This window comes from Delphinus delphis, chromosome 2, assembly GCF_949987515.2.
Source record: "Delphinus delphis chromosome 2, mDelDel1.2, whole genome shotgun sequence".
NCBI classification, from domain to species: Eukaryota; Metazoa; Chordata; class Mammalia; order Artiodactyla; family Delphinidae; genus Delphinus; species Delphinus delphis.
In genome coordinates this window covers 128,660,845-128,674,882 of record NC_082684.1, presented here as the reverse complement: position 1 = coordinate 128,674,882, position 14,038 = coordinate 128,660,845, and the positions used below count along the sequence as shown (strand labels likewise).

At 41.5% G+C, this 14,038-nt stretch overlaps 1 protein-coding gene across 3 annotated transcripts in view; it reads right to left on the bottom strand.

Moving 5' to 3' along the window:
- Window positions 1–14,038, bottom strand: part of SIN3A (SIN3 transcription regulator family member A) — a 66,417-nt gene that overhangs the window by 21,147 nt on the left and 31,232 nt on the right. For all 3 annotated transcript variants that reach the window (XM_060005575.1, XM_060005573.1, XM_060005574.1), the window contains 10 exons: window positions 13,224–13,475; window positions 12,496–12,648; window positions 12,201–12,359; window positions 10,202–10,291; window positions 7,675–7,793; window positions 6,887–7,097; window positions 6,462–6,578; window positions 3,858–4,096; window positions 2,325–2,508; window positions 684–1,257 (listed from right to left, as the gene is read on the bottom strand). In XM_060005575.1, coding sequence (XP_059861558.1) covers window positions 684–1,257; window positions 2,325–2,508; window positions 3,858–4,096; window positions 6,462–6,578; window positions 6,887–7,097; window positions 7,675–7,793; window positions 10,202–10,291; window positions 12,201–12,359; window positions 12,496–12,648; window positions 13,224–13,475 — 2,098 coding nt within the window. The remainder of the gene's footprint in view (window positions 1–683; window positions 1,258–2,324; window positions 2,509–3,857; window positions 4,097–6,461; window positions 6,579–6,886; window positions 7,098–7,674; window positions 7,794–10,201; window positions 10,292–12,200; window positions 12,360–12,495; window positions 12,649–13,223; window positions 13,476–14,038) is intronic.

Below are 14,038 nucleotides of genomic sequence, written 5' to 3'. Positions count from 1 at the left end.
CACAGAAGAAAGGCTTCACAAAAAAGCTTTTGGCTCACAGCTTAAGTACCTAACTTATGACCTGAAGAGATATCTAGAAGCAAGCAGCATAGAATTACTTAGAGGATATGGTGGCTTCCTTAATCCTCATTTATTTTCCTTTTCCTGAGTCTTCTATCTTCATTCCTGCTCTGCCTGTTCTGCTGTCTCAAACCATCTCTTGAGTCCCCATCTCCTCTTTTGCATCTGTCTCAGGCATGAACAACTAGGAATTTATGTTCTGTCATGGAATGAAACCAACTATGACGTTTGAGTCACGTCTCTGTCCTTTCAAACACTTTGCAATAACCCAGAGATCTGCCATTTGGGAAACTGACAGTAACTGACACCCACTTCCCTGGTGTCCATAGTACCAGCTATTGAGTGTCCATGATCCAAGCAGTGCACAGGGTGCTTCTCATATTTTCTCCAATTGTCCCAACAACCCCAAGAGACAAGTAGTACCTCCATTTTACAGGTAAACAGGTTCACAGAGTTTAAGTAAGGTCACACAACCAGTAAACTGCGGTGCTAGGATTTGAACCTAGCCAGCCTCTAAGGCCTGCCTGTGCTCTATGTATAAAAGAAAGCAGTCCTGAGTCTAACTAGGCCCTGAGGTCCCCAACCCCTCACATCTTCTGTAGACTGACAATCTAAGCACTCACTAGGTTCTTTGAGACGTAGCTGGATGGCGGGGCTGTCACTCTTGTCTCGCTTTATGCCCAACACTTCCCGTTCCCACTCTCTCTCTCGGTTTTCTTCTTCAATTTGCCGTTCAGCCTGGGAACAAATCCGCAGCAGCCTCAAGCAGAGTATCTGGTGCAGTCGCATAAAGATATACCAGTTATTATTAACATAGAAGAGGTTGTATACTTCATCCATCCCTCTTAACTTCTGAGCTGCTGTGTTACTGAACAGTAGCTTGGACTTAGGGGGACTGCCCCCAACACCATTGTGCTTCTTAGCCGCCCCTGTGGCTTCATCTACATCCATCTCTTCTTCTTCCTCTTCCTCTACATCCGAGAGATCACCTCTCTGAGCAAAGAGCAGATCTGGAATAAAATGATGCATGATTTGCTTGATTTTATATTTGTCCTCCTTCTGAATGCCTGTCTGCCTCTTCACATGGTGGATAATCAGAGCAGCAGCATCTTCCAGAATCTGTTTGTCTTCGTAGGCAAGTGAGAGGTGTGGGCCAACAGGTACACCAGCATTTTCTTCCGTAGCCTGCTCTTGCCTCTAACAGGAGAGAGAGACAAAGTATTACGCGATGTACCTACAGGAACAACAAACAGACCTATGAGACTACACCAGCAGTACTTTCTATTAACCACAGTGGCCATTATTTTCTAACCCAAAACTTCCAGAAACAAAAAGATGATGTGCGAGATGTGGTTTGATAACAAAATGATCGGTGCCTTCCAGACACTGAAGACTTATAAGAGACAATGGGACAGAACTGGGATCATCTTTTAAAATTCTGGATTAGTATTTATGGAGGATACGATATGAAGTCTAGGATTTACTTTAAAATCCTTCTGGGGTGGGAGTATGGATGGTGGCAGATATAACAAAATTGGCAAAATAGAGGTGATTAAGTTTATGTAAGAGATCATTTTACTATTCTCTCCCCTTTTGTGTATGTTTGATAGTTTCATAATACAAAGTTTTTTCAAATTCAAGATCACACCATTTCTAGGAATTCTCAATCACACTGTATTTGTTTCTATCCATCCCCTAAGACTGTGAGCTCAAAGAAAGCAGGATTAATTTCTTATTCATCTCTGTATCCTAGCTCCCAGTACTCTATATAATCCTGGTAAGGATGCCGAATAAACAAGGATTAGGAAGAGTCTAGGGGGAGTTCTCTGGCGGTCCAGTGGTTAGGACTCCACACACTCAGTGTGGAGGGCCCAGCTTCGAGGAACTAAAATCCCACAAGCCACACAGTGCGGCCAAAAAAAAAAAAAGTCTGGGGATCAATGATAGTATTTTAAGCTGTGGGAAGTTGAGATGGGCTACCTGAAGGAATATAAGGTACTGTTGGAAGGAAACAGATAGGGAGAGAAGTGGGAGAGGGGGGTAGTGGGCATGAACTGAAACCAGGATGGGAAACTAGTAAAACAGCTTAGTGAGGCTTAGATTTAAAATGGTAGAATCGAGAATAGAAGTCTATGCTATGAAGCAAGAATCAACAAGTTTTGGAGGGTCTCACATTCATATAACAAAGGTAATCTGCAGCAGTCAAAGCTACGCTGAACATACAGACTGGGGACGTCGCACAGATGTAGAGACCTCCAGCTCACCTCATCATAGATACTCTCAATCTCGTTGAGTAAGCTCTTAGACCTCAGGACCTTGGTGTCATTTTGTTTAAAGTTGATGCCTTGGTGGTCCAGAGATTTCAAGTAGTATTTCTCATTTTGCTCTCTCCACACCTTGTTAAAGCCTCTCTGAGCTTCTCGCCATTCTTCCTCTTTCATTTTCAACCTAGTGGAGTGGAAGGTGGAAAAACAAGACATGGGAATCGAGATGAGGGAATTTTAAGGCAGGGAGTCATACTGGAATCCTGGCTCTGCTGTATTAGCCATATAAGACTGTCTCTTTATCAGTAAAATAGGGGTAACAGCACCTAATCTCATAAGGGTTTAGAAGCAAGAAATACGTCAGGTTTATTTTATTTCGAAGGTCAAAAGATATAGCAGATCTGCCAAAACTGTTGGCAACTGTTTACTTTGGGGTAAATTTTATTCAAACCAGTCTTGAACTCTGATACATGAGAAACTTACTCATTCAAGACTTACTTTGGGGAAGTAATTTGTCCCAAAGTCAGAAATCTTGCCAAGAATAGTTATTTCTCAAACAACATTCCACAGAATACCCTAGAAAAGGAGGTTCTCTTCCTTGGCCAGCTAAAACAAAGTGAAACAAGTTTCTTTGCTCAGGACTTCTGAGAACGTTTATTATGCTAATGTAAATGCAAAAGTCTAAGAGCAGAGAACTTGCATAATAACGTTCCTCCGGCCACAGTTTGGAAGTTCTAATGAGAACGACTGATCCTGATACTCTAGAAGAGAGGAGAGTAAAATCAAAACCAGCACTAGAACTGCAGAATATCCTCCATCTCAAAGACAAAAGTTAAATGCTACTGGCAAGGAGAGGAACAGCTTGTGCCAGCTCTTGAGGAGAAGACTAGGGAGGAACAATAAAATCTGGGCACTTGTGCATTGTGCAGCAGGTAAGTTTTCACCAGGTGATACAGACAGAGGCCCCTATGAATCTTAGCTGGGATTCATAGTGTAGTACAGAGTGCCATGTGCTTGGAGGAGCCTGGGGCTCAGCCCTGGCCTCCTCCATGATACCCAGCCTTAGGTGGGTTCAACAGCCCCTCTATACCTCAGGCTGAAGTTTTGTTATGAGAAAGAAGACATTCTTGGTAAAAATGGCAAGCTAAGTCTTTTTTAATAACACATATCAATTTTACAAAGACAACGTGATTTTTCTTATTAAAAAACAAAGATGTGAACATTGGTTAGTACTGAGTGACAGGAACATGGGTGGCTGTTTTCTTCTTTGTTCTTTTCTCTATTTTAAAATATTACCTCAAACACACAGAGCATTCCACTATGGACTTTAAAGGTTTGTTCTCCACTGCTGGCTACACAGAAGCCTATCGGGAAGCTCCACTACCCCACACTCCACCTGATTTCCCACAACCAGGGTTGGGGAGAAATGGAGGTCTCATGGGATAACCAAGTCGAAAAGGAGAATCTTATTTAATGGGACACTAGTCTGTCAAGGAGCACACTGAAGCATGAAGGGCATATTCACTCAGGTACCTTTTAAGGACAATTGGGACGGCAATGGAGGGGTTCTTCCTCAGACCATCAATGATGTCAGCTGCTTTATCAGCATATATCCTTTGGAGGGCTTTTCGATGGATGACTTCTGATGTGCCCCCGAGGGTGTTGTCCAAGCGAAATTTGGCTTGTTCCTCAGCAGACAAGCGGGAAAGCTTCTTCTGTATTGCTTCCAAAACCCGGATCGTTGCCAGATTAGTCTCTAAAACTACATCAAGCTAAAGAAAAAGACAAAGTATGTTCAGGACCCCAACCAGAACAGAATAGCTGTCAGGCGTATAAGGTAGAAGAAGTCAAACTCCTTGGATTTGAACCCTGGCTCTGCCATACCATAGCCATATAAAACTGTGTCCTTATAGGTAAAACAGGGATAACACCACCTACTCTCATAAGGTTGTTTTCTGGATTTAACAGTACAATCCATGTAAAGGATTTAGCACGACGCCAGGCATGCAACAAACATCCAATAAATGATGGCTAAGCGGTAGTTAATACTTGTACCACCACCAGTGTGCTTTACTTAGGACTACTGGCCCCCGGCCCCCACACCAGAGGGACCTAATAGGAAACAACCTTGAACTTTCATGAATTACTAAGATGTTACAAACAATAACAACCACTACAACGAAATCCCAAAAAGACCATTCAAGATTACCAATCAGTCTCATGAGTAAGGTTTTTCAGGGTAACTTGAAATGTTTAAATATTTAATAGCCTTGTTCCACATCTAGTAATAATAAGAGCAGTGGCTATCATTCCTTATGGACTTCAATGTCGTATCTGTGGGTAACCATTTAAATTCTTACTGAATTTCTGGCATTTTATTTTCTGGCAAGGGCTTAGCCCTGACCTGGTTAAGGATATGACTAGCAACCTTTGAGTTAACTTTTTTCCAAGGCTTAACACAAAATTCTCCAGATGAGAAAAAGAAAATGAAATAAATGAGCAGTCTCAAAGGTCTATGACCAAATGTCTGTGTGTTTCCTAATTTTTGTAGTTTCAGGACTATGGCAGTCATTTTGTCAAATATTTCTGGTTGTCCCCCCACTTTTCCCCAGTTATGGATAAATGATGGATTGAACTTCCTGGCTCCCTTGTGATTAGATAGGGCCATGCAACTAGTTCTAGCAAATGAGTTTTGCACAGGTGAGTCAAAGTAATGTCTATTACGTCTAGGCTAGAGCATTTAAGGGTGCAAGATCCATCTGAGCTCTTTTTCCCTCTAGTCACTGGCACTGTTCAAGATGGTGGCACTCTGTCAGCCTAGGTCCCCAAGTAATTCTGATGAGCAGAATCTCCTGCTAAACATCATGCACATGTAGTATGATGAAGAAATAAATCTATTTTTATAAGCCACTGAGATTTGGGGGTTGTCTGTATTGCAGGAATGTTAACCTATACTGATGTATAAAGGATTCAAACTCGTCCATCCCATCCAATCCTAAGTATGTGCATGTGCACACACACACATTTCTTGCGTCTTAACTCTCTGCAAGTGGGAAATGAGGCTGTTGCCTCTCATTTGCAGGCATACTAGTCAAGAATAGGAATATCCTGTCAAAAACAGAGGCCAGTCTCTGCTTTCTCACACATCATCTAAACTTACTAAACATAGGTAAAAAAGAAATGCTTTCTTTAGCTTGATAAAACTTTCTATAGAAGTTAACATCTGTCACGACTGAGTTTTCTGCAAATGGTTGAAGCTCCTCATAAACGCTGGGGCAGAGATGGCCAACCACCTGCCAGTGGCCAAGCAACATGGGGCTCTTCATTCAAAACATGCCAGAAACAGATGAAGCAAGTATGAAGGGGGATAACTGGCAGAGAGCTAAATCAGTATGGATGAAAAAAGGAGCAAAATATCTCCCATCCGTATGAATGAGCAGGGGCAGTCGGTTTTATATAATAAATACATTAAATAGGATGCACGTAATTTTACCTCTCAAGACACAGTTAACATTCCATTTTTGTTGCTATCAGTGAACTAGACACTGAGAATTGAGTCCATTTTCAGTACTCCCACTCCTGGTACTGGGGCTGTCTACCAGCTCATTTCTTCACTCCAGCTCTTCCTTTCCCAATTACTTTAAAATAAAGTCCCTAACCCAACTTTCTTTCAAATGGAGCCAAATCAATATCAGAAATATGAAAGAGGAGTTCCAGTTCTCACAGAAGAGCTGGTTTGCTAACCATTTTAAGATACCTGCTAAAAATAATACACACTTTAAGATAAATAATTTAAAACAGCTGCAAGAAAGCCCACTAGGTCTTAAGATACTGATTTTACATACCATGTAGACACAATAACCTTTAAAACGCTATTGAAAATTCAAAGGAGTATTATTCAGCCATCAATGGATAATTTCAGTTACAAAGGGTAAGTAACATTTGTCATAAAAATATTACTAATATATTTGACAAAGTCGTAAAACATGGTAAATACAACAAGCATTTACCACAGAAGAACGTGAGCCTCTTGCTCCTTTGTCTTAAAAAACCAACCCTCCCAGGTAGGTATTTAAGATATCCTCTTGTTCCAAATCTCCCATTTCCCCAAATTTCAAATGATAAAGGAGCTTGTACCTCAAAACGTTCATCTTCACAACGATAGATATGTTCTTCATACTGAGTTTTCTTGGAACTAACAAAGGTGGAGTCCTCAGACCAGGAGGGGAAGGAAACCCAGGTATCATTTAAAACCTTTGGGTAAAAGAAGAGAAATTGAAACAAAAGTGTAACAAAGTTTTCAGGTGATTCAGCGTTCTCAATAAAAAAAGACAACACTTTAGGGGAGGGAAGAAACAGTTAACATTACAATTTTCACCTTTAGCAAGTTTAAAAAGATAGTAAGAAAAAGGCTCTCAATAAAGGTATAAAACATTTTCTTTTGAAAAAAGACAGAAAAGCATTTTGATTTCCTCATTCATGTAAATTCTCCATCCCAGGTACCACTCCCTTCTGGAGGAAGCTGCGGATTCAGGGCTGATCCTTTCTCAGGGAGGTCTTACCTCTTTACAGAGAGGAGTCCGTCCTGTACACTTGGGCTGCTGGTAACTCTTTGGCAGGGCTCGATAGCTGGAGCCCAACCGTTTACAAGAGGCATAATCTATCTCCATGGCAATGCCCTCTGTGGCTCGTTCCTTTGGAAAGGTTTCCAGATGTACAGACTCCTTATAGCCCAGAAAGTTTTTAAACCAATTAAACAATTCTGGGAATTTCCTGAAGAATCAAACCAAAAATTGGTGAGCAATTAGAAGCATGATGCAGTAATCCTGAGGTGTGACTACCACTATCTGGTGTTGGCTCAGAACTCTACTACCATTGGACAAATTCCAATGACAATTATTATTTCCTGCCTAAGAAGCAGTACTTCTGAATACCTGGCTTCTCCTTTTCTTATAAAGTGCTCTAAGACCAATTAAGGTGGTGATGGAAGAACTGTACCAGGCAATAACAAGCCATTTTCTAATCAGGAATATTGCTTCAATGTTCAGATAATTCTTAGGTTGTCAAAGTCAAGATTCTAGAACCCTGGAAGAGATTGGTCTCTATAAAACCTCCAACATTGGTCAGGGGATCAGGAGACCACTAGTCTTGGCCAATGTCCTCTCTGCCTATTTTTTCATCTCCGAAGTTGAACTAGAAGACTTCCCAGAGGACTCTCTTGACACCGACATTTTATGAGTCAACTGACCCACCACAATCAAATTAATTTTGCCTATCACATACTCCCACAAACTAAGTTTTATTTCACCTCCATATCACACATCAGGGCTAAGCTCCTGACTCCACTTACCCCAGGAACGGAGAGACTAACTGCACAAGCTCCGCCCGAGAGATCACCTCCTGGTTAAAGATAACAAGACAGCGCAGGAAATTTTCATAGGCCTCTGCACTCCGCAGAGCCTTTCGGACCTTATGGAGACAGCCGAAAGAAAAATAATTAAGCAAGGAATCAAGAGATCCTGGATTGCTTTTAAAAGACTGGGGAAATTTGAACTGTATTTGACAATATTAAGGAATCAATGTTGGTTTTCTTAGATGTGTTAATGCTTATGCTTGAAAAAAGGTATCATTTAAAAAGGAAACAGTAACATACTTATGGATGAAATAATACATTATCTGAGATTTGTCCCCAAATAAGAGTACACATGAAACAAGTACACGGGGTAGGAATTGAGAACCGCTGAGGTTAGATGGCGGTGGCATGAGGAGTCATTTTACTGTTCACTTTAATTTTACATGTTTAAAGTTTTCCATAATAAAAATTCTGAAAAAGAGATCCTGGAGTAAAGAAGACATTCACCGTCTCACATGCCTGATTCTCTGGACCATATCAGAGTTACCCAAGCTTTTATTGCCTCTCCTAACAGGTATGTACAGAAAGAATCTTTGACAACACTCTTTTCGAACTCTGGTAATCTTGAATAATGACCTTTTAAAATAAGGTACTTTTTGTCCTCTGACCTGATTCTTTTCCTTTCTCCATTTATAATATTGAGAATTTTAATATCCAAAATGCTTAAAAAAATGGCATAGACAAAGTAATACTAGCCTGGCGAGATGAGCAATCTGGACTTTAATTTCATATATAGATATGTACTTAGTATTGTGGGGGGTGGAGACCCTCACACCAAGCCAAGCAGTTTATCAAAAACCCCTTCTCCAGGCTCCCATATACTTTTCATAACAATCCATCAGTAGACACTATACCGAATGTGTACCTTCAGAGCAAATGACGAATATTTACTTTTAATTTTTATTAACTTGTAAACATATACAAAAGCGGACAGAATAGTCTAACGAACCTCTTGTACTCACCTAGCCGCAATGATCAATACATAGTAAATTTTGTTTCATCTATGCCCATTTCCCCCACCACTGAATTTTAAAGCAAACTCCAGACTTTTCATCTACACACACTTCAGTATGTATCTCTAAGAAATAAGTACTTCAAAAATGACCAAAAAAAATACCACCACTCTTTTAAAAATTAACTTACTCGGTCCCCCATCCCTCACCCTTTCCTTACCATTTGTTGGTTGTGACCTGGACTTCTACATTTGTCTCAAAAGCACCAATGACCAGGCTGCCCTCAGAAATGGTTCAAGTCAGAGCCAGGGATGCTTAACTGTTTTGCAGCACAGCTCACACAGGCAGAGAGCAATCGGGAGGCACCAATCATGGAGATGCTAAATCATTTGCCCTTTTGCAAAAACACAGAGGTGAGGGGCTTCCCTGGTGGCACAGTGGTTGAGAGTCCGCCTGCCGATGCAGGGGACATGGGTTCGTGCCCCGGTCTGGGAAGATCCCACATGCCGCGGAGCGGCTGGGCCCGCGAGCCATGGCCGCTGAGCCTGCGCATCCGGAGCCTGTGCTCCACAACGGGAGAGGCCACAACAGTGAGAGGCCCGCGTACCGCAAAAAAAAAAACAAAAAAAAACCCCAGAGGTGCAAGACAGGTTAAGTCACCACCAGATCAATCCAGGCTGGTTCCTGCCAGTGAGAAGTCTGATGTTTGCCAGCTACCATGATGAAAGTAGTCTGCTAATCAAGTTGACCCCAAGGAGGAAGTCAGGCACATACCACACAACACCGTTCAGACCAGTAATCTCAACTCTGGCTGCTCATTAGAATCACCTGGGGAGCTCTGAAAACATACAGTTAAATCAGAATTCCCATGAACCCAATATGCGATACCACAAATAAGTATCACAAGCAATCAGAAGGTTAAAAGTCAACTTAAGTCCTCAACAATTGGTGCACTGACACTCCCCACTATACAGATCTGGATAGCTACAGCAGGGAGTTCCAGATATCTTTTTTTTTTTTTTTTTTTGCTGTACGCGGGCCTCTCACTGTTGTGGCCTCTTCCGTTGCGGAGCACAGGCTCTGGACGCGCAGGCTCAGCGGCCATGGCTCACGGGCCCAGCCGCTCCGCGGCATGTGGGACCTTCCCGGACCAGGGCACGAACCCGTGTCCCCTGCATCGGCAGGCGGACTCTCAACCACTGCGCCACCAGGGAAGCCCCCAGATATCTTTTGAGAGTAATATCATGCATTTCTTTTAAAGCTTTCTTCCACCATAGCAAATGCTGTATTTTGTGGTAGCTACTTCACAAAACTGAAGCAAACAATGCTACCATTTCTCCAGCTGTGCTAATAGTTCTCATAGACTGAAAGGACCTACAATTTGAAAACTATATTAAAAAGTAGAAAGTCCTAATCAGCTTGATGCCTCTAAAACAAAATCTTCTTGGGGACAGGGTGATTTTCTTTCGGCATTAGTAGCTAATTTTAAATCCAATTCACTCATTACTCACCTTATCAAAAAATAATGATTCCGTTCCTACACCATGTTTGCTGGCATCTGCCATAGAAGAATCCTTGAGGCTGAGCAGTTTGGGTTTCTTCTGCAAAAAAGGAAAAACACAAACATGTAAGATTCAAAGCATGGGTTTCTCTGGGTTTTATTTTCTTCTTTTTGTTTTTTTGGCTGAGCCTCTTGGCTTTATGGGATCTTAGTTCCCCACAACCAGGGATTGAACCTGGGCCCCTGGCAGTGAGAGACCAGAGTCCTAACCATTGGACCACCAGGGAATTCCCTCTCTGAATTTTATTTTCGTCTCTGTTCTAAGGTTCCATCACTGACCACCACTGATTACTAATTTGCAACAAATGAGAGAATTCAAGCCACTGACTTGCTTTACATCCTAAAAAATTTCCACTCCTCTATTTTAGATTCTCTATTTTAAATTGCCTGTCAGTTTTTTTCCCAGAGGTTCACAGATCATTCTACTTCCCAAATACTCTCTCTATAAATGGTCACAGCATTACTGTGACGTTAGAATTAATATCCTCACTTTTTTCCATGGGCCAAAAGTAACTTTATTTGGAACCTAACGCCATTGCCTTGTCTTCCTAGCTGTGGAGGCAGAAGAGGCTGTAAAAATAGCTGGAATACACAGAAATCAATCTTTAACCTTTACCTTTTAATCGTTCAATTTAAAAATTCATGAAAAAAAAAAGTTTATTTTCCTAACAGGAGGAATAACCACCTTGTGAGCAATATCCACTCAGACCAACCTAAGATTGCTCTTTCAAAGCATATGCATTGGCCATACGTAACTACCAGGCAAAAATTTTACTTTAAAAAAGCCACCTCTCAACTACCTGTGAAGAAATGCATAAATGTTTGGAGAAGCAGCACGTTTACCTTCGCCACGTTGCAGTACACTCTCTTAGGAGCCATAGCCTCTGCTTACACTGCATAAGGAGAAGGTAGATAGGGAATCCTAATCTCCCAATATAGGGTTTCCACCTGTGGGTAATCCAGTGTGGGAGGAGACTAACATTGGCCTCTATCTGCTGACCTGATTCCTGCTACTCCTGTAACACTCCTTACTAAAGTGAAGAAATATAATCTATTACTATGTTCAACTTGCTTTCAAAAGGAGAAACCATTATAAACACTGAAAAATAGTTCTTCAGTAGTACTTCAAAAGTGTCAACAACACCTAACAGGTCAGTCTTTGTGGTCATTTGCTTATTTACCAGTCACTTCTTACCATAAGAAATTCCACTAGCTTTTGCTATTTTTTAACTAAATTCTGCCAACACATCTCTTCAGCGTTATATACAGCTTTAGGATTCACTGAAGCAACATTCAATACATACACCTAGCCCACTCCCTAGCACAGCTGCCCCACGTCAAAGAGGAAGGGAGTGGGCTCAGCTTTCTGTAGGCAGACCATCAGTGTTTACTCTAACAAGAAACATCACGTGATAGGTCACTAACAGGAATTGAAGACTCCTGCCCTCTGCTGCAGCCCAAAGGTCCTTCCTTGGAGATTAAGATGATACAGATAAGATCTGGTAACCCAACAAAGAACCATGGACAGGATAGGCCTCTAGACCAAAGAGATCCCACAGAGCATATGTGCTTTTCACAAGAGGACCTCAGAGACTACTGACTTGTTTAGGAAACAATTATCAAACTTAAAAATCTTCTTTCTTAGCACAAGGCAGGAAAAATTAATTAAGTCTCAGAAATCCTTGGCAGGAAACAAAAAAAACAGATTCGAGCTACCAGCAAAGAAGAGGGAAAATATAAAGAAAACCAGTAAGAACTCAAAAGTACAGTAATCTGAGCAATTAGCACTATGCTAACATTCCTTCACAAGCCAGATAAAAAGCTTTGCATTGAGTTTCTGTGACATACACCAACTAACTCCCAATACCCAGGATCCAACTGTCAACCCTTGAGCACTGTCCACTAGTATTGCCCCGCAAAGTCAAAATGAGCAGCTGTGCCCTTCTTACCTTCACTGGAGGGGTGGCTCCCGTTCCAGAGTGCCTGCGGATCTGGCAGCCATTCTGGCTGGGCCTCTGCGGCTTGTTGTTCAGTTGAGGTTTCTTCACAGTGCCTCCATGGTCATTTCTCACAGAATCGACCTTCTCAGCAGTTGTTTTGCTTAAAAGCTAATTAAGACACATGAAAGAGATGAATGCTCTTATTAAAGCAAGTAAGTTTCATTTAGAAAAAGTCTCCTGATTCCAGCTTCCTAACTTATCTAAGATAACCATTCTCAACAGTGTAGTTCTAAATAAAACTTACCACAGAGCTGTTGGCATCTGGTAGGAACTGTCCAAACTCTGATAACAGGTCTTCCTGATTTTTAAAAAGGCGAGCCACCTGGGCATACACCTCCTGCTCAGTCAACGCTGGAGTGTAGTTTCCTCCAGCTTCCTTGGCATTCCGCTGCTCTTTCTGATGGGAAATTGCAAATGGGAAGAGATCATATTAGAAGGCCACTGTTTTGAGTGACTCACTTTTGCACACTTTCTGAGATGTCTGGTAGGGGCTTTGTATGTTATCTATTTGGGCTGCACTTAAGAGGAAAGTCTATGTTCTCAGCACCTGTTTTGGCTTCAAACTTTGTAGTTGAGAAAGGAGTGGAAGATGGTGGCTGACAATTCCTTTTGAAAACCAGGGCAGTATATGTGAATGCTCAGGGGACCACTACCAACTGATAAAACACAAAGTATTAGAGAAATTCCTCCTTCTATTGTAGGTTAACTATATTACCTAAATCATTCTTTAAACTTTCCAGATAAATAAGCATTCATTTCACAGAGCAGTGACTTTAAAAATCCTGACCGGCTGCTACAAGGCAATTAAAGTCAGGTAAATCACACTGGCTTTATAAACACACATCACAGTTTCTAACTGGTTAATTTCCAGTAAGAATCAGTGGACACAATAATGGTTATTCAAGTCTTCTTGGACTAGCCATCCCCGGAGAGCAACCTGGTTAAGACAGGTTGAAAGGGCAACTGTCTTACCTGGTACGTGTGCAAAATCTCCAGGAACGCTTTGTAGATGTCTGGTTGGCCCTGGAACCTGTTCTTGATCTTATTGACATAGTTGATGGCATGGTTAAACTCCACAGGTTGATTGTTCTGCAAGGGCGGGGCTGTTCCCAACGAGATTGTCACTGGTGTATGAGGCTGGACAGGTGGAGAACGTGGGGACGCATATGGTGGGAGTGGGGGAGTCTGCTGACTGGCTGGAGTATGTGCTTGTAGTTGGGAAGGCTAAAAGGAAAAAGTCGTTATTCTCCTCAGGAACACAGATGGTTTAACATATGAAAGAAAGGTCAAAGTAAAGAGAAACAAGGTGTCTGATCAACATATATAATACTTTATTCACTCTGGCCAGGCCACTTTAGCCCAACTCAAATCACACTGGGTAGGGGTGGAAAGTGTAGAGGGTTCACACATTCTAATATAAAAGTTCCAGTCTCCAGTTTTCTAAACACAACCTTAAAAGTGGGCTATGTCTCCAACTACAAGGAAGAATTTTCATATGCAATTTTTAAGCTCACTTGCTGAACAGGTGCAAATAGAATAGGAAAAAAACCCTCATTCTACATAGATCTTTAATATCAAAAAAGACAATTCAATTGTTGCAGTTAACTTCACATAAAAAAAGTCTTCTAAACCAGCTCTGCCCAATAGAAAACTCTGAGGTGATGGAAATGTTCCTTATTTGCACTATCCTGCACAATAGCCACTAGCCACACGAGGCTACTGAGCACTTGAAATGTAGCTGGTGCAACCGAAAAACAAAATTTATTTTAATTAAATTTAAACATAGA